This window comes from Rhamphochromis sp. 'chilingali' (assembly GCF_963969265.1).
Source record: "Rhamphochromis sp. 'chilingali' genome assembly, chromosome: 16".
In the NCBI taxonomy this organism is placed as follows: domain Eukaryota; kingdom Metazoa; phylum Chordata; class Actinopteri; order Cichliformes; family Cichlidae; genus Rhamphochromis; species Rhamphochromis sp. 'chilingali'.
The window spans coordinates 5,050,528-5,070,781 of record NC_137943.1 but is presented as its reverse complement, the minus strand read 5'-3'; the positions used below and the strand labels follow the sequence as shown (position 1 = coordinate 5,070,781).

The 20,254-nt window shown below is 39.5% G+C and overlaps 1 protein-coding gene and 1 long non-coding RNA gene across 2 annotated transcripts in view; one reads left to right on the top strand and one right to left on the bottom strand.

The window, feature by feature from the left end:
• Window positions 1-2,672: 2,672 nt before the first annotated feature.
• On the top strand, window positions 2,673-20,019 carry LOC308412692 (myosin-7-like). The gene is made up of 38 exons (XM_080907218.1): window positions 2,673-2,840; window positions 2,963-3,170; window positions 4,315-4,458; window positions 4,545-4,701; window positions 4,798-4,825; window positions 5,863-5,968; window positions 6,052-6,144; window positions 6,495-6,558; window positions 6,643-6,741; window positions 6,827-6,930; window positions 7,319-7,457; window positions 7,549-7,667; window positions 7,753-7,902; window positions 8,008-8,178; window positions 8,262-8,571; window positions 8,693-8,769; window positions 8,909-9,114; window positions 9,737-9,860; window positions 9,984-10,120; window positions 10,217-10,472; window positions 10,554-10,796; window positions 10,902-11,078; window positions 11,186-11,331; window positions 11,421-11,511; window positions 11,602-11,991; window positions 12,098-12,224; window positions 12,407-12,525; window positions 12,629-12,825; window positions 13,054-13,237; window positions 13,542-13,707; window positions 13,800-13,924; window positions 14,009-14,317; window positions 14,405-14,608; window positions 14,715-15,011; window positions 15,197-15,301; window positions 15,805-15,900; window positions 16,167-16,301; window positions 19,117-20,019. The coding sequence occupies exons 2-38, from the start codon at window positions 2,970-2,972 to the stop codon at window positions 19,135-19,137; spliced, it is 5,817 nt and encodes a 1,938-aa protein (XP_080763344.1). The 5' UTR covers window positions 2,673-2,840; window positions 2,963-2,969; the 3' UTR covers window positions 19,138-20,019.
• The window catches only part of LOC308412696, a 38,260-nt gene continuing 34,314 nt past the window's right edge, over window positions 16,309-20,254 (bottom strand). The window contains exon 7 of the long non-coding RNA XR_013974613.1: window positions 16,309-19,204. This is a non-coding gene — a long non-coding RNA (uncharacterized lncRNA). The remainder of the gene's footprint in view (window positions 19,205-20,254) is intronic.

Here is a 20,254-nt window from a genome sequence, read left to right as displayed (position 1 = left end):
ATTATTAAACAGTATTATATTGTTAAAGTTATACAGATGACATTTAATGGGACTATATATCAGCAGGTCTTATACTTAACAGAGTTTTAATGCATTCTTTTTTTCTTTGTTATTGTACATATCATATCATTATTATGACCTAAAGTAAATCGTGCTACAATGTTGAAGGCAGTTAAGCTCCGACTCCACAAAGAAGCAGGGCCATTCTCACTTGATAGGCTGTGGGATAATATCTGTCACTCTCAGGAGATTTATGTGAGACTGAGATCAGTGTGAGACCATCATCTGCTACAGTTGATCCTGGCTGCAAGCAATAGCAGCACCCTGAAAGCCGTGGCTGTTCTTCTCGATCAAAGTGCCGCATTCTCGGCAGGAATTTCACACAGTTATCTTTGTCCTCAAAGTTACAATGCCATTTAAACGGGGCTGTAACCATGGGGCCAGCTTTTGCTAGCTGCTGCCTGATAATGGGAGGTGCCTTTTACAGTAACCTTTGCACAACACGACCGATTCAGTGCGATGCTGAGCCCTCTGGTGTGGTGTCATCATTGCCTTTCAAGGAATCTCAAGCATGTCACCTGTGGCAGACCTCTGTCTGTGTTACTCCGCCCTTGTTGCCTAGTTGAGCTCAAATGCTTATGCTCTTTATTTAGACCGACTTACTCAGTATGTGATGTCTGTTTTTGTTACCACAAAGCTCATTCTGTGATAACTACACACAATACGATGCCTCTCCCTAAGCTCCTAGAGTAATTGAGAACCATACATAACGTACTTCTCTAAAATATCTCCCCAGATACGTTGTGCGCCGTCTTTTGTGTTTCAGCAACATCCTTGGGATGGGAAAATATTCAAAGGATGCTTTTTTGCTCTAAGTAGGGATTACATGGTTACACATTTTTCACTAAGGCTTTATTTGGGGTTATTTTCAAATTTTTTCTCATTTCTGTTTCCACTGTTGTTTCAGTTTTTAGTTTTTATTGCAGTTAGCGTTTGTTTTTGGTGGGTTTCGTAATTATTGTTATCTAAGGGTGTTTTTGTAAATTTGCACAATCTTTAGAAAAATAGATAAAACATAAAAACTACTTCTGGCTGCATCACATATTTGTTTTGCTAGTTTTATAGCAGATACTACAAACTACACAATAATTGTTTTAAATTGCTAAATTACCTATATTTCGTAAGTACAACATTTTGCTTCAGTTAGTTTTCATTGTTAAAGTTATTATTATTAGTTACTATTACTACTTATTATTATTTTTATTTTTTTCACACCTAGTTTATAGTTGGGTTTTAGACACTACAACTACCTTGGGTTTCAAGCTGACTTACTTACGTTTCAATCTGTAACTCACTTATTTCTGATCATATCAGATTAAATTATTCAAAGAATACACAAACAAACAAAACTGATACATAATAGCTCACTTAAATCAACTCCACTCTGAATTTTAGCAAAAAAAAAAAAAAGATAAATTCAGTGTTGTCATCTACTTGTCTTACACTACACTTCCACAGACATACATAGGGGGTTTTAAAACAGGGGGGGGGGGGTTTCTAATTCCTTTTTTATTAAAAAAAAAAAAAAAAGAATAGCACTACTAAGAGCACGCCAAGTACAAGAGTTCATCCAAAAAGTCTAAAATATTCTAGAAAAGTTGATGACAGGACAAATTTTTTTTGAAAATCTCATGTATGTGTGGGCAGGGCCTTAATAAAGATTTCTTGATCTTTGTATTTTTTATCTAATTTTATTTAATCACCATGTATAACAGTGATGTGCAGAAAGAACAGCTTTTTGTTAGTATCTGTCCTATGATGAATATGGTAAATGGTAAATGGCCTGCATTTGTATAGCGCTTTTCTAGTCCATAGGACCCCAAAGCGCTTTACACTACATTCAGTCATCCACCCATTCACGCACACATTCACACACTGGCGATAGCAAGCTACATTGTAGCCACAGCTGCCCTGGGGCGCACTGACAGAGGCGAGGCTGCCGGACACAGGCGCCACCGGGCCCTCCGACCACCACCAGTAGGCAAACACGGGGTTAGTATCTTGCCCAAGGATATTTGGCATGCAGCCAGGATGCAGCCTGGGATCGAACCACCGACCTTCTGATTAGTGGCTGACCTGCTCTGCCACCTGACCTACAGCCACCCAATATATACACATCTTAAGGTTTTAATAAAATACATTTTTGGTAAGAGTTTTTAGACCCCTGCAGGATCTGTGTAATTGACACATCATTTAAATACATTTAAACATTCTTCACCCTGTGCTAGTTCTGCCTGTCTTAAATGAGGATGCCTCTGTTCGGTACGACATGTATTGTTCCTGCAACACAAGCACACTTAAGGGATGATGACAGAGGAATTCCTCCCCATGTCTATTTAAAGATTGAATTGTGGTCCCCTGGCTGCTTGAGGATACCTATGATTAATCACTGCACTGCATGCACGGAGCTCCTAATATGGCCTCGTTGGGAGACTCCATCACTGATAAGACTCTATCCCGCTGATTTCTATATTACCCTCCACCACTCATTAACCACCTCCCTTCACTAACTCCCAGCCCAACCAGACACAAAAACATTCCTGGGCCTTAAAGCCCTCCTCCATATTTGGCAGAGGGGCTTTGCTTATAAGGAGAACTCATGGTGAAACTCCAACAGGTCACCGTTCTATCTCAAGGTAAGGCGTGAGGACGGGTGCTCACAAACAGAGAAATTAGATCTTGATGCTATAGGCTTATCTGTGCTGCAGACCAGTCTCACCATTTTCCATTATATCTTTCCTCAGGACCAGTACACCTCAGTCTTCTCAGTAAGGATAAAGGTAAGCGTGTGTCCAAATGGACACTGGAGAAAAATGGAAATATAACGTTATGTAAAAAATTTAGGAAAGGAAAAATCTTTATCTGCAGCATAAGTAATTTGTCCCTTTTTGTTATACACAAGGTGAAAAATGGGTGATGCTGCCATGAAAGAATTTGGGGCAGCGGCCCCTTACCTGAGGAAGTCAGACAGGGAGCGTCTGGAGGCCCAGACTCGCCCGTTTGACATGAAGAAGGAGTGTTTTGTTCCTGACCCCAGTGATGAATATGTGAAGGCTTCGATCACCAGCCGTGATGGGGACAAAGTCACTGCTCAGACTGAGAAAGGGAAGGTGAGTGATTTGTTGGCACAGCTGCTCTTCATACAGCTGGTTTCCTAACTAAGACCAAAATGGTGTGAACTTATTTTTCCTCTAACAAATGTAGTATAGATACAACCAGAACAGTCTTTTTCTCCATGACACAGCTGAGCTCAACAGCTGAATTTTGTTTATTTTGTCAAACACACTCAGAAGCAAGAGTACAATAAAAATATATTTCAATCAACCTTTTTCCACTTAGGATAAACTTTGACACCTCAAGGTAATTATGTGTACCATTTTTAGGACCAAGTAGTAAAAGGTACAGCTTTACATAATTTCTTCTATATTTTGAGATGCAATATCAGCATACAGTGGCTGTAGCTCAGGAGGTAGGGCAGGTCATCTACTAATTGGAAGGTTGGCTTTTGGTCCCTGGCTGCTCCAGTCTCCAGTATGCATGCCTAAATATCCTTGGGCATACTGAACGCCAAGCTGCTCTCTGATGTGTTCACAGGAGTATGGATGTGTGTGAAAGTTAGATTTTTCTTGGGTGTAGAAAAAGTGCTTGTATTAATCGGTGAATGAGGCTTTGAATGCTGAAGTAGAAAAGTGTTATATAAGACATTTACTATTTTACAGCCTCTGTTTGGCTAAAACACACACACACAAAGAAAATATGTAAAATATTTATTTTTTCCTTAAATGTTAAGGTTCTTATACAAAGTGGATTTAAAAGACTCCAACAAGTTCACACTGTAGCCTTGCAGCTGCGAGGATCTGCATTAAGAACTTCCAGACTAGCTGGTTAACTCTAAGACATGAAACGGATAAAGCTTTGAGTCAACAATAAGACTAGACAAGAGCCAGTCCAACCATGAGTGCATTTATGTAATGAATGGGTACTTTTGCAACCTTTTTAACAAGCCAATTTTGTACTGTCACATTAAAGTGGATAGCCATAATTAATTATGTTTGTCAAAGGTACAGCAGTCCTCCAGTGTACTCCTGTTCACCGAACCGACTTAACTGGGTTATACATGCTTTTCTTCGTTTTGTGCTTTTCTTCTTTTCCTCTCAAACTGTTTGGCATAATTCATCCTAGACTGATAGATCTCCTTCCTACAATATTTTGGAAATAAGTCCATATTAAGACCTACTGTGTCCTTTTTTGCAGACCGTCACAGTGAAGGAGTGCGATGTGCACCCTCAGAACCCGCCAAAGTTCGATAAAATTGAAGACATGGCGATGTTCACCTTCCTCCATGAACCAGCTGTGCTGTATAACCTCAAAGAGCGTTACGCAGCGTGGATGATCTACGTGAGCTGACAGCACAACACACTAACTGCCCTCCCACAAATTCTACGTGTTTAACACTTTGCTCTTCTCTTTTCACCAACTATCAGACCTACTCTGGGTTGTTCTGTGTGACTGTCAATCCCTACAAGTGGCTGCCAGTCTACAACCAGGAGGTGGTCGTTGCCTACAGAGGAAAGAAGAGGAGTGAAGCTCCTCCTCATATCTTCTCCATCTCTGACAATGCCTATCAGTACATGCTAACTGGTAATTTACCTTCCATTGTTGAAGCATGTTGAAATTAAAATAAGATTTTGTAGTAAGAGTTGTCCTAAAATACTTATATGTCCTGCTCTTTTACAGACAGAGAAAATCAGTCAATTCTCATCACGTAAGTCATTCATTTTGACTCTGTATGTTTGATCTTGGTAATTACAGTAAATCATACAGTGAGAATTGTACTAAGTGGCATCTGGAAACCTTTCAGTTTTTGCTGACATGCTCGATGGTCTACTTAACCACAGGAATATTAGCTTAAGTGGTGCTTTGTCAGTTTAGTATGTAAATGAAGTCCTTGAACAGAAGATCTTAGTATGGTATATTGGAAAGGTTTAATGTTGGCATCATTTCATTAATTTAATAGGGAAGAAATTCAAAAGAAGGCTTTAAAATGTCGCTAATATCTCTAAAACAGTTAATACGTATTACATATTCTAATGAACTCATATAGCGCTTTTCACTTGTTGCCATAGACAAATCAAGTACAGTGAGAGAGGGTGGCTTATTATAGAGATGACTGGATTGTCTACTTGAGTTCTAGGCGAGGCAACGGGAATAGGGTCTGAGTCCATTCTGGCTTGCTTTGGTGAGGGACAGGCTGACTGTAACGTTTGTAGGCAACACTGTCATCTGTAGTGAAAGTGGGAGCCTTTGGAAGAAAGTCTGGAGAGGTGTGGGTGAATGAGAGCGAGACAGGCGGAAAGGTGAACATGCAAGGAGAAGAGATAGCGAAGGCAGATGAATTTAAATACCTGGGGTCAACCATCCAAAGCAATGTTTTTGTGTACAGGAGAGGCGAACAACAGAGTGCAGGCAGGGTGGGTGGAGACAAGAGCCAGGGGCGATTTGTGACAGAAGGATTGCAGCAAGAGTGAAAAGGATGGATGAAAAGGACCTGCTATGATGTATGGTGAATAGTTTTAGGTGGCAGAGTTGACAATGCGAAGCTTTTCTTTGGGAATGACCAGGGTGGCCGAGATTAGAAATGAGCACAGCTCAAGCTAAGCAGCTTGGAGACAAAGTTAAAGAGGCGAGACTAAAATGGTTTGAACATGTGCGCAGGAGGGATGGTGGATATACTGGACGTGCAGGGAACAGCCAGAAGAATAATGTGTCCTGTTTGTTTGATCATTCTATTTGTGTTTTCAGTGGAGAATCTGGTGCTGGGAAAACTGTCAACACCAAGAGAGTCATCCAGTACTTTGCCAGCATTGCAGCTGGAAGTGGGAAAAAGGATACAGGCTCTGAGAAGAAGGTTTGAATCTTCAATTTACAGGATGTAGAGCTTTTCCTGCAGTGTAAGTGTTTTGAATAAAGGTTTTGCTTTTTTTTTCTTAGGGTACTCTGGAGGATCAAATCATCCAGGCTAACCCGGCATTAGAGGCCTTTGGGAATGCCAAAACCATCAGGAATGACAACTCCTCCAGATTTGTAAAGTTTTGTTGATAACAGTAACTCATTTGATTGTTTTTTTATGCTTAGGCTTGTACTGTATCTATTTGTCTTGAGTTTAGACTAGTCAGTAATCAGGCAGAAAGAAACTCATGCTTGGAGTGTTACCCTTATCCCAGATTTTCAGGATTGAAATCTATGTGGGGCGGCTCACCTTTATCACTTTACTAGTTACACTTCCGTCACTACCTGCAGTTACCATGTTTCACAGCTTGGTGAAGTTGTCATACTTCTGAAAGTATAATGTGGTTCCTAAATACTCCAGGTATACAGTAATATTCTGACACTGCCCAAGGCTCTTAATGTTTTTTTTCCTTCGTACATTGCAGGGTAAATTTATCCGAATTCACTTTGCAGCCAGTGGGAAGTTGGCCTCTGCTGACATAGAGACATGTAAGTCCCTTTCCTGTGCTTTCATCCAATTTATTTCTATGTTCGCAATGATCAGCTATCTACATAATGCAAACATGTTTACAGATCTGCTGGAAAAGTCCCGTGTCACCTTTCAGCTCAAGGCTGAGAGAGATTATCACATCTTCTATCAGATCTTGTCTCAAAGGAAGCCCGAGCTTCTCGGTAAATAAAAACCTGAGTTTCGAGAACCAGCAACAACACTCCTGTAGAACTAAAATGAAAAATCCAACTTTGGTTCTCCTTTCAGAGATGCTGCTCATCACCAACAACCCTTATGATTATGCCTTCATCTCTCAAGGAGAGACAACAGTAGCCTCAATCAATGATGCTGAAGAGCTAATGGCCACTGATGTGAGTAGAAATGCAACAATAATCTGCACCTGTGCCGCTATTAAGTCATATTAGTTCAATTAATACTTTGGGTATTCTACATTTAAACCTCACAGGCTGTAAATTCAAATAACACACAAAAAATTTTCACTCCAGATGTCAGCTTTAACTTTACATTTCTTTTAGGAGTATTTATAACAGAGTGTCATTGAATCATGAAATGTGAGCGAATACAACTTGAACAGACTGGATTAAATATCTGATGTCAGATGACAGTCCGAGTTTAATGCAGGATTTTGAAGGCTCAGAGAGCAAATACCATGTTATCCCTGGATCTTCCCTGTAACTCTACACTGTACACTCTGATACTATGTAAAAATAAGTAAGAAACACCCCTTTTCTAATTTAGGATGCCTTTGATGTGCTGGGCTTTACTCAAGAAGAAAAGAATAGCATTTACAAGCTGACTGGTGCCATCATGCACTATGGGAACATGAAATTCAAGAACAAGCAGCGTGAAGAGCAGGCAGAGGCAGATGGCACAGAAGGTGAGAGGAGCTCTTTCAAAGCCTGAAAGTTAAACGTGTCTGTATCTGATGCTTACATTGAAAGAATTAAATTTGCATGTTTTTTCTTCAGATGCGGACAAATCCGCTTATCTGATGGGCCTGAACTCTGCTGACCTCATCAAAGGTCTCTGTCACCCAAGAGTCAAAGTAGGAAACGAGTGGGTCACCAAAGGACAAAATGTACAGCAGGTAATAAGATGATCAACAGCTGAATAAGGTTTACATTATGGGTTTATCTGTAAATTCTAAAGCTACAGGGGGATTTCTGCATTAGGTGTACTATGCTATGGGTGCACTGGCTAAAGCAGTGTATGAGAAGATGTTTCTGTGGATGGTGGTGAGGATTAACCAGTCCCTGGACACCAAACAGCCCCGCCAGTACTTCATTGGTGTGCTTGACATTGCTGGATTTGAGATCTTTGATGTAAGAATCCTCAATTCAACAACAACAACAACAACAAAAGAAATAACACAGACAGGACAAACACTAGTAATAACAACAAGTATACTGTTGTCACTTTATTTACAGTTCAACACCTTTGAGCAGCTGTGCATCAACTTCACCAACGAAAAACTGCAACAGTTTTTCAACCACCACATGTTTGTACTGGAGCAGGAAGAGTACAAGAAAGAGGGCATTGAATGGACTTTCATTGACTTTGGCATGGATCTGCAGGCCTGTATCGACCTGATTGAAAAGGTGAAACACTGTACAATTACATGTTCAGCTAAAACTAATACAAATATAGTCTTTAACAAACACTTATACTTTCTGTCCTTTAGCCCATGGGTATCATGTCCATCCTTGAAGAGGAGTGCATGTTCCCCAAAGCCAGTGATGCCACCTTTAAAGCTAAGCTCTATGACAACCACCTGGGAAAATCCAGCAACTTCCAGAAGCCCAGAGTTGTCAAAGGAAAACCAGAGGCTCACTTTGCCCTGGTTCACTACGCTGGAACTGTTGATTATAATATCAACAACTGGTTGGTGAAGAACAAGGATCCTCTGAATGAGACTGTTGTGGCATTGTACCAAAAGTCGACCGTCAAACTTCTTGCAACTCTCTTTGCAAATTATGCAGGAGCTGACTCGGGTAGGTTTTAAAAAATTACTAGCATCTTAGTTTACAAGTGATTATTAAAGCATCATGTAATAAGCTACTAGCCCAACCTTCCCCTGCCCACTTTCCCACAAATAACAACTGTATCTTACAGCTGAATCTGGTGGGAAGGGCAAAGGTGGAACCAAGAAGAAAGGTTCTTCCTTCCAAACTGTATCAGCTTTGCACAGGGTAATATCAGTATAACTGTACATGTTATAGATTGGTTAATAGAAACATTATTCCTGAATTTAGGACCTTAAAAGTCATTTTGAATTGTAATGTATTTTGAAGGACAATGGCAATTCTTTTCTCTATGATGTGCTATCAGGAGAACCTGAACAAGCTGATGACCAACTTGAGGTCAACTCACCCTCACTTTGTACGCTGCATCATCCCCAACGAGACCAAGACTCCAGGGGCCATGGAGAACCCTCTGGTGATGCACCAGCTGCGCTGTAACGGTGTGCTGGAAGGCATCAGGATCTGCAGAAAGGGTTTCCCCAACAGGATCCTCTATGGAGATTTCAAGCAGAGGTATTACATTCCACTTCTTGGTCATGTGTCTCTTCAAAGAGAGATTTTAATCTCAAAGAGCTTCAAATCAAATCAAATCACTTTTTATTGTCACATCACATGTGCAGGCACACTGGCACAGCACATGCGAGTGAAATTCTTGTGTGCGAGCCCCACAAGCAACAGAGATGTGCAAACACAACAACACAAACGAGCAAAATACAAGAATGGCCAACCTGAAACTAATAAATATATGTACAATATATAATAGTGTATGCATTTCTGGATGTGTATACTAAATATTTTCCTACGTGTGTGTGTGTGTGTGTGTGTGTGTGTGTGTGTGTGTGTGTGTATACACATTTTTACAAATTAAATAGTAAAAAAATAAAATAAAATAATAATAATAATAATAATAATAATAATAATAAAATATACAGAGTTGAATATGTGCAAAACAAGTGGCATTTATATACAGTATGGAGTGCATAATGTTGAAGTTCCAGTAGTGAAGCTGAGGTGTCTATGACGAGCTTTTGGGTTAACTGATGTTTATTTAAAGAAGAAAAGGATCACATATTATACAATTCCTTCAAAAATTGTAATACTAAGCTCCTAGACACTTACACCTGTGATTTTACAGATATCGCATCCTGAATCCTGCTGCTATCCCTGAGGGCCAGTTCATCGACAGCAAGAAAGGAGCAGAGAAACTTCTTGGGTCTTTGGATATTGATCACAACCAGTATAAGTTTGGTCACACTAAGGTATCAAAAAAGTCAGAAACACATCTATCTATCTATCTGATAGATTTTGAAATATCTGGTAAAAAGTAAAAGTAATTCAACTCTTCAACACTAATATATTAATGTCATTCGTGTTTCTTAAAGGTATTCTTTAAAGCTGGTCTTCTTGGCCAACTTGAAGAGATGAGAGATGACCGTTTATCCCTCATAATCACGGGAATCCAGGCTCGATCAAGAGGTCTGCTCGCAAGAGTGGAATTCCAGAAGATTGTTGAAAGGAGGTCAGACAGACTTAAATATAAATAAGCTGAAAGGAGCAAAAAAAACTGTTATTGATCATAATGAGTATGGTTGTACTAATGGTTGATCTTTGACAGGGATGCACTTCTTGTGATCCAGTGGAACATACGTGCCTTCATGGGGGTTAAGAATTGGCCCTGGATGAAGCTTTTCTTCAAGATCAAACCTCTGCTGAGATCTGCTGAGGCAGAAAAGGAGATGGCCAACATGAAGGAAGAATTCCTAAAACTCAAAGAAGCTTATGCAAAATCTGAAGCTCGAAGAAAGGAACTAGAGGAGAAAATGGTGACTCTTCTCCAAGAGAAGAATGACCTGCAGCTCCAAGTTCAGGCTGTAAGTCTAATCACAATATTCCTTATACACTCAACCAGGGATATTGTATCTTATACGCTAATGAATATCATCAAATATTAGGAGCAAGATAATCTTGCAGATGCCGAGGAAAGATGTGAGGGGCTGATCAAACACAAAATTCAGATGGAAGCAAAAGCCAAAGAGCTCTCTGAGAGGCTGGAGGATGAGGAGGAGATGAATGCAGAACTGACTGCTAAGAAGAGGAAGCTGGAGGACGAGTGCTCCGAGCTGAAGAAAGACATCGATGACTTAGAGTTAACTCTAGCTAAAGTGGAGAAAGAGAAGCATGCCACTGAGAACAAGGTATGACTAATTTGATATTTCTATTTCTGACAACAAGGGTATGAAAAAGAGTCATGTGTCTAAGCTGTGCACAGAATTTGTAATACCATCATTTACCTGCAACAGGTCAAGAACCTTGTTGAAGAGATGGCTGCTTTAGATGAGATCATTGCCAAGCTGACCAAGGAAAAGAAAGCTTTACAGGAAGCTCATCAGCAAACTCTGGATGACCTGCAGAGTGAGGAAGACAAAGTCAACACTCTGACCAAGGCCAAGGCTAAGCTGGAGCAGCAAGTGGATGATGTAAGAATTATAATGAACTTATCCACTTTAGCTTAACTTTTTGATTGGTGAACCATTTTCCTTTGTATTATGGAGACATTAGTTTGCTTCTTTCTAATAACATTCAGCTTGAGGGTTCTCTGGAACAAGAAAAGAAGATTAGGATGGATCTTGAAAGAGCAAAGCGAAAGCTGGAAGGAGACCTGAAACTGACCCAAGAGAGTCTCATGGACCTTGAGAATGACAAGCAACAACTTGAGGAGCATTTGAAAAAGTAAGCACGTTCACATCCTAAAAGTTCCAAACAAATTAAGTAAAGCTATATAAGTAGTGCTATAAGTGGCCCTTCCTTCTTCCCCACAGGAAGGACTTTGAGCTCAGCCAGCTTAATAATAAAATTGAAGATGAGCAGGCCATTGCCATTCAGCTTCAAAAGAAACTGAAAGAGCTTCAGGTAATGACTTACTAATATGTGATGCTATCAAAACTAGTTTAACACTTATTAGTGAGAAAGTCTTTAACAGTGATTTTGGCTGTGATCTAGGCCCGTATTGAGGAGCTGGAGGAAGAGCTAGAAGCAGAGAGAGCTGCTCGAGCCAAGGTGGAGAAGCAGAGAGCTGACCTGGCCAGAGAGCTGGAGGAGATCAGTGAGAGGTTGGAGGAGGCTGGAGGAGCCACAGCTGCCCAGATTGAGATGAACAAGAAGAGGGAGGCCGAGTTCCAGAAACTGCGCAGAGACCTCGAAGAGGCCACTCTGCACCACGAAGCCACTACTGCCACACTCAGGAAGAAACAAGCCGACAGTGTTGCTGAGCTGGGAGAGCAGATTGACAACCTGCAGAGAGTCAAGCAGAAACTGGAGAAGGAGAAGAGTGAGCTCAGACTGGAGCTGGATGATGTGGTCTCCAATATGGAACATATTGTGAAGACAAAGGTGTGCTAAAATCACATTATTTGGTAATTTTTTTTCTCCAATGTTAACATAGCCATGTTGACATAGATTTAATACATGCATATTGAACATTTGTGTTGAATTTCAGACTAATCTAGAGAAAGCATGCAGGACTCTGGAAGATCAAATGAATGAGTACAAGACAAAGTTTGAAGAGGCTCAGCGCTGCATCAGTGACTTCAACATGCAGAAAGCAAAACTTCAAACAGAAAATGGTATATTTTTCCTTTACTACAACCTACATGTACTTGGTTTGTATGATAGAAAACACTATCCACTTCAATTTTGTATAAAAGTGTTTAAACCTGAAAAACTCAATTGTTATTCTGAAATCAGACAAGGATTTTTGTGTTCTTTGGGTCTTAACAATAACAATCTACATTTACCATAACATTAGGTGAGCTCTCGAGGCAGCTGGAGGATAAGGATTCCTTGGTGTCTCAACTCACAAGAGGGAAAATGTCCTACACTCAGCAGATTGAGGATCTAAAGAGACAACTGGAAGAGGAGACCAAGGTGAAATAAAGTTTCACTGGTGCCGTCTGGTGCTGCCGGCTGACAGCACCAGACGGTTATTTCCTAAAAAGTGTCACCTCTTCATATAACTTTCTTTTAACAGGCAAAAAGTGCTCTGGCCCATGCAGTGCAGTCTGCTCGCCATGACTGTGACCTGCTCAGGGAGCAGTATGAGGAGGAGCAGGAGGCTAAAGCTGAACTACAGCGTGGCATGTCCAAAGCCAACACTGAGGTGGCTCAGTGGAGGGCAAAGTATGAAACTGATGCCATCCAGAGGACCGAAGAACTAGAAGAGGCCAAGTAAGAGTCTGAAATTTAAATAGATGGTTTATTATCCTAAAGAAACTTTACCGTTCGTCTATCAGATCAGCTTTTTGTTTGTATTATGTTCCTACTAAAATGTAAGACGAACAAAAAGTTTGTCTGTTGGATGACCAAGCAGCTACTTGTAGCAGTTGAATTCACAGTTTAGTTATCCACCACACAGCTGCATTTTAATTAAACAGCTCTGAATGATGATTTCTTAAGGAAAAAGCTGGCTCAGCGTCTGCAGGAGGCTGAGGAGGCTGTTGAAGCAGTGAATGCTAAATGTTCCTCTCTGGAGAAGACCAAACACAGGCTGCAGAATGAGATTGAAGATCTCATGGTGGATGTAGAGAGGTCTAATGCTGCTGCTGCTGCTCTGGACAAGAAACAAAGAAACTTTGACAAGGTGAAACACACTGAAGTGTTTGTGACAAAAGTATCAATATGCAAGGTGGCTTCTAAAGCCTTACACTAGAAACAATCTCAGCACCCACAGGGGTTATTTAAGCAGAATATAAACACACATGCAGCGTGTGGTAGTTTTAAAAATCCACAACAGGCTGCCCCCTTCTGAGCACAATTGTTAAGAGTGAATGTGAATGTTATAAATGCTGTCTTTCCTTCAGCACTATTTCTAATATTGGAATAAGTCCATTGGAATAATCAATCTGGCAAACACAGACTTATTGTTGGCCTTTGTTACACTGCAGGTTCTTTCTGAGTGGAAGCAGAAGTATGAGGAGTCTCAGTGCGAGCTGGAGAGCTCCCAAAAGGAAGCAAGGGCTCTGAGCACTGAGCTTTTCAAACTGAAGAACTCATATGAGGAAGCTCTGGATCATCTGGAGACCATGAAGAGAGAGAACAAGAATTTACAGGGTAGGGTCTGCTGGTGGTGTTTGTGCACAAGATCTGTAGACACAGCATTAAACTTTAAAGTCATCCTAATCGCAGTGTTTGACATCCCATAGAGGAGATTTCTGACATCACTGAGCAACTTGGTGAGAGTGGCAAAAGTATCCATGAACTGGAAAAGTTACGGAAACAACTGGAACAGGAGAAGAGTGAGATTCAGTCTGCTCTCGAGGAAGCTGAGGTACACGCTCCGAATAATTAATAAGACATTTTTAAGTAAAACTAACTGCCATTATGTGTAATTCTGCAACTTCTTGCCCACTAGGCCTCTCTTGAGCATGAAGAGGGTAAGATTCTAAGAGCCCAGCTTGAGTTCAATCAAATTAAAGCTGATATTGAACGCAAACTGGCCGAGAAGGATGAAGAGATGGAGCAGTGCAAAAGAAACCTGCAGAGGACCATCGACACCCTGCAGAGCTCTCTTGAAGCTGAGTGTCGCAGCAGGAATGAGGCTCTGCGGCTGAAGAAGAAAATGGAAGGAGACCTGAATGAAATGGAGATCCAGCTAAGCCAGGCCAACAGGCAGGCAGCCGAGGCCCAGAAACAGCTTAAGGCCGTCCATGCACATATGAAGGTAAACTAAAAAAAGTGAAAGAATTTTCAGATGTTTTACATTCAAACTGGGTATAAATTTTAATGTGAATAATGTTATCTCATCTAGGATTGCCAAATTCAGCTGGATGACTCTGTTCGGGCCAATGATGACCTTAAAGAGAACATTGCCATTGTTGAGCGACGCAACAACCTTCTTCAGGCTGAACTGGAGGAGCTGAGAGCAGCTCTGGAGCAAACAGAGAGAAGCCGCAAACTTGCAGAGCAAGAGCTGCTGGATGTCAGTGAGCGAGTGCAGCTACTGCACTCACAGGTGAGTTCTGTTTACTGCAACCATGCAGATGTATGAATACTTTTTCTAAAGTGCAGATGGACACTTTTTCTCATATTCTTGCATTGCATACCTTAATAATATACAGAACACCGGCCTGATAAACCAAAAGAAGAAGCTGGAGGCTGATACATCCCAGCTTCAAACTGAAGTGGAGGAGGCAGTGCAGGAGTGCAGGAATGCAGAGGAGAAGGCCAAGAAGGCCATCACTGATGCTGCCATGATGGCAGAGGAGCTGAAGAAGGAGCAGGACACCAGCGCTCATCTGGAGCGAATGAAGAAGAACATGGAGCAAACCATCAAAGACCTGCAGCACCGCCTGGATGAAGCTGAGCAGATCGCCATGAAGGGAGGCAAGAAGCAGGTGCAGAAGCTCGAGGCCAGGGTAAGAATCACAAGTACACAAATGTGAAAAATCACAGGTATTTTTTTTAACTTAATTTAGTTTACTGTCTTTTAGTTGATGTGTTTTTACTAAAATTGTAATAAATGTTTATACTTAATGTAAGCAGCTTTAAAATTTGTGGTGGACCAGAGTCTTTGTAGAAAATGATTTTTGCATCTTTTCAGGTGAGGGAGCTTGAGAATGAGGTGGAGTCGGAGCAGAAGAAAAGCAGCGAGGCAGTGAAGGGAATCCGTAAATACGAGCGACGCATTAAGGAGCTCACATACCAGGTCTTTTTTTTTAGACATTTTGAGTACTTAAATAATTAATATTCATATATATTCATATACTTTAAGATAATTGACTCAGTCAGTAATTTCTCAAATCAATTATTATTATTGTGAAATCTACACAAATGAAAACCTGCTATAGTTAATTTTGGACATTGATTCAAGTTTCCTTAACGTCAGCAGCAAGTCCAGGGTGTGACTCTTATTAAAGAATTTAATATCTTCACATTTTTACCTTTACTGTGTTTCAGTTTCAGCAACAGGAAGTTAATAGCACATTTAATGTATAGTTGTGTGATATGAGTAAAGGGGTCTGTGTTCCTGTTACTTCACATAAAATATTAGACGTGCTGCTTTATCTTAGGCAAACATACATTTTCAGTCATAGGAGTCCTCTTATCCTGCCCCTTTATACACAGATTAACAAAATAATTCCCACAGAGTTTTCGGAAATATTACAAAGGTTCATTATTTTCTCTCATCTGTCTCCATGGCTTACTCAGACTGAGGAGGACCGCAAGAATATTCTGCGTCTGCAGGATCTGGTTGACAAACTCCAGCTCAAAGTCAAAGCCTACAAGAGAGCTGCAGAGGAGGCTGTGAGTTTATTCCTAACAAAGTTGTCTCTAACTTTGATTTTTCCTCTTTCTTTTAACCTAAATATTCCTTCCCATACATATACTTTAAGTTTTTGCAGTTTTAAACATAGCTGTTCGATACATACCATATCATATTTTTGCTGCAACACAAACATTTTGGCTACATCTGTGCCGACACCTTTTATTTTACGATGTGTGGCTTCAAGAAACGTCGACTCCCCCATGCCTCTTAATATTGTGGACTGTGTTGTTTTTTAATCCTGTAGGAAGAGCAGGCCAATACTCACCTGAGCAAGTTCCGTAAACTGCAGCACGAGCTGGACGAGGCTGAAGAGAGAGCTGATATTGCTGAGTCTCAGGTCAACAAGCTGCGTGCCAAGAGTCGTGACGTGGGCTCTAAGGTAAGCGGCTTCTCTAGTTTTCAACCCCTGTTATGATGTTCATGATAACTCACCGCGTCATTATCAGTTCAACACGATTAATTTCAAGTTGTTTTTATTCTGCAATTTGTAAAATGGCTCATTAAAAAAGGACACAATAAACACATTCGAAGCGATGCTTTAAAAATCCATTTATTTTGAGTTGTATGGTTTGTTTTAGTGGCATTTACATTAGAGGTTGGTTAGTGGTGCAAGTTTATTTTATTAGTATTATTATTATTTTATCATCTCACAGAAGCCTTCTTCATTGGTCTCATTCAGGTGACAGTTTTCACTAAAAATATGTAGTTTTACATGTTTGTTTTTTACGAGGCTAAAAAATAAAAAATATAACAGATATGAGTCATAAAAAGGGCAGAGGTTGGATGTAACAAACAGCTTTAAGCTATCTCCTGCCATCCACTAAATATATGTATAGTTCTTTTTAAAGACCTCGTGATTAATTTGTGTGTTTATATATTTCCAGCTTTTGGACAGATACTAATTTGTCCTCTTATGCAGTGAATGAAGCTTGCTAACATATTGTCTGTGTTGCTTTACTTAGCCATATTTCTACCTTCTTAAAAAACAACAAATTAAAAAAACAACAACAACTAAACAAACAAAAACGTCTAAATTTCCAGTTATAGCATCATAATTCAGATTTGGAATTAGCTAACTCAGTGAGTTAAAGACACGCCTTGAGCCTTAAATGTGGACAAGCTTTTCAAGATTTTTCAGCTACATTTCTGGTCTCATGAAACATTCGTGTTGATTTTGTCCAAGCCGACATGATGCAATAACAGAATCCTGACCCACGCTCTGATGTTGTTTTTGCCAAGTGGTTGTTATTCTCTGATATCAGTGCACTGGACAGCGATCAATGTTGTGATGTCATCATAGAGAGTCCTGCTGATTTATGTTATTTGCTTATTTTACTTATTTATTCTCAAGCTTTGCCTTATTGGTTAGATTTTGCAGTGTGATTTAATAGAGGTGGGAATCACCATACATCCCACGATACGATATTATCACAATACTTAACGCACGATACGATATTATTGCAATTTTTAAAAATATTTTGCGATATTCAGATTCGGTACATAAAGGTAAACTTTATCAATATTCATTTTATCTAATATCAAAGTCTCGCACTCAGTCTTTCTATCATTTCAGTCAGTTTTATTGTTGACAAACTGAACGGTTTGTATTACAGTCTAGTCCAACTTAACTGAATGCAACCATCTGGTACAATTATAGCTATTCTGAACTATGCAATTTATGAAAACTATGCAGCCCATTCAGCAACTGAAGAATTTGAAAGTAAATTAAAACAAAATATAATTTTACATTAAATAAAAAAGTTTTAAACTTAATTAAAATAAAACATGTCTTAAATTAAAATAAGTAAACTGTCATGTTTATTGCTGCCAAAAAAAACTTAAACACATTTGGACAGTGAAGGAATGTCAGGATTCTTGCTCAGAAAAAGGATCAACATGCTCTGAAGTCAGAGCACAAAAACCTATTTTTGTAACAAAATATCGATTTCTGCTGTCCCTGTATCGATACATTATTAGCAAACAAAATATCACGATACTACACAGTATCGATTTCCCCCCCACCCCTATGATTTAATAACATTGACCATTTTCATTTGCAGAGAATACATTCTTGAAAAAAAATCAATAATATTCTGAAATCGAAATATTAATCTTGTAGATTAGAATAGTTTAATAAAATATCAGTTTAAATGTCAAAACAATAAATTCTTCTTGAGGTAGACACTGATATGATGAATTGAGGACTATTATATATAATGTATAATATTATATAACAAAGAATAACAGAATAAGGAAGGTTAAGATGTATTTGACGGGTGGAGGATTTTACAAATTTCCCAAAAGTGCCCCAAATATCCCAAACTCAAGAACATCGGCAGACAAAGCAATACTTAATCTTCATCAGTGTCATAACTGAATTTTAAGCCCAGCTCTCACTGTTGTTGCTACTTGCAGTATTTTCAGTGAATTTGTTGAATGTAAGATCATTGCTGGTATTTAGAATTTAAACATGAAAATAAAATAAATGTCTTTTGAGTAAAATGATATCTACGATAAAAGTAGAGATAAAAACACATTTTTGGCTTAGCTGTAACTTTTTAGCTAGGCAGGTTATAAATATTAGTATAGAATGAAATGATAAGTAGAGACGCTCATCAGCTACACTCAACTATGGAAGCCTATGCTTCTCAGTGACTAAAAGTCTTTTCTATTCAGCTAATATGTATTTTAATATAACAGTGGTTAGCACTGTTGCCTCACAGCAAGAAGGTCCTGAGTTTAATTCCACCATCACGCCGGTGTCTTTCTGTGTGGAGTTTGCATGTTCTCCCTGTGCTTGCGTGGGTTCTCTCCCGGTTCTCTGGCTTCCTCCCACCATCCAAAGACATGCAGTTAGTGGGGCAGGTTAATTGGAAACTCTAAATTACCCATAGGTGTGAATGCGGGAGTGAATGTAAGTGTGAATGGTCGTCTGTGTCTATGTGTTAGCTCTGTGACAGACTGGCAACCTGTACCAGTGTACCTCGCCTCTCACCATGAGACAGCTGGGGTGGGCTCCAGCCCCCCACGACCTTGATACAGGATAAGCGGAAGCGAATGGATGGATCGATGGGAATATTAGTTTTAAGGCAGCAACTACTGGTGTACTTATTGTCCGACACATTTGAGTGTTGTTAGTCCTCAGTCACTAATCTGTCTCTCATTGTTTGCTTTCTTATCATTCTTCATCACAGAAAGGGCTAGATGAGGAGTGAAACTCACAGACGGCCACCTAAGACCTTTGGGATCTTCTCTATTGGTTCTCCTTTGTCTCCAAAGTAACTGTAGAATAAAGCAAAGTGCATTCAAATTAATGTGTGCTTATTCATTTTTAAGTAGCACCACATAAAGTCGTCAATAATAACATATAAAACTTACATTTCACGTGTTCATCACTGACAAAATACCAATGTTTTTGAAGGTATAAAAATTCTATAAAGTACCAAAGAATTCAAGGACAAACTGATATTAAGTGTAAGGTGTTACCACATTAACAACATGTGAAGCTAATCAGTTTACTAATCACTATATTTTTTACACAGGATCATGTTTGGGGTGTGATGTTAGGTGGGTAACTTCTGCCACCTTGTGTTGAATTCTGTGCTGTTTTCTGATATTCATTCACAGTTGCAGCTGCAAATCTGCAAGGTTTTATTAACTGTTAGTGGGTATTCTGAAAATATTTTCCACCCTATTTACAATCATTTCATACAGCATATGCCACAGAAATAGATTTCTGCAAATGCAGATTTCATTCTGTGTGAAGCCTTTAAAACTCAATCCAGCAAGTTTTTGAGATTTATCGAGCTGCAGTAATCAAAGTAGACAAAAATATGTTTAGGAAAGAAATAGAAAAGCTATAATGAGAGTCTGTATTCAGCTTAAATTTACTTGCAATGGTCTAAAAAATGCTGTGTCAGAAGTTGTTTTTTTATAATAAATCTGAGGGAGGAATAATGGTAATTTTATGGTTGCTAAACAGAATGAAGCCTAAAAATTATTTCCACAATAAAGTGTAATTTTCAAAGTAAAAGTGCTTGTATGTCTCTTACTCAGTCTTGTCCCATACCACTGATCCTGATGTCTTAAAATTAGCTGCAAAGTTTTTTTAGTGAAGAGACTTCATAATGTGACACGTGTTCAATGAAATAACTGTAACGTGATGAGTTCTTTGCCATCAGCACAATACCACTTGTTATCTTATGCTACTATATACACAAGGACCATTGGTGAGTGTGGAGGCAGTGCTAGAAATAGTTACTTTCACTAAGTAAAAGGAGAGAGAAAGAAAATACTCTCAGTTTAAAATACTCCAACAATGTGATTGAATAG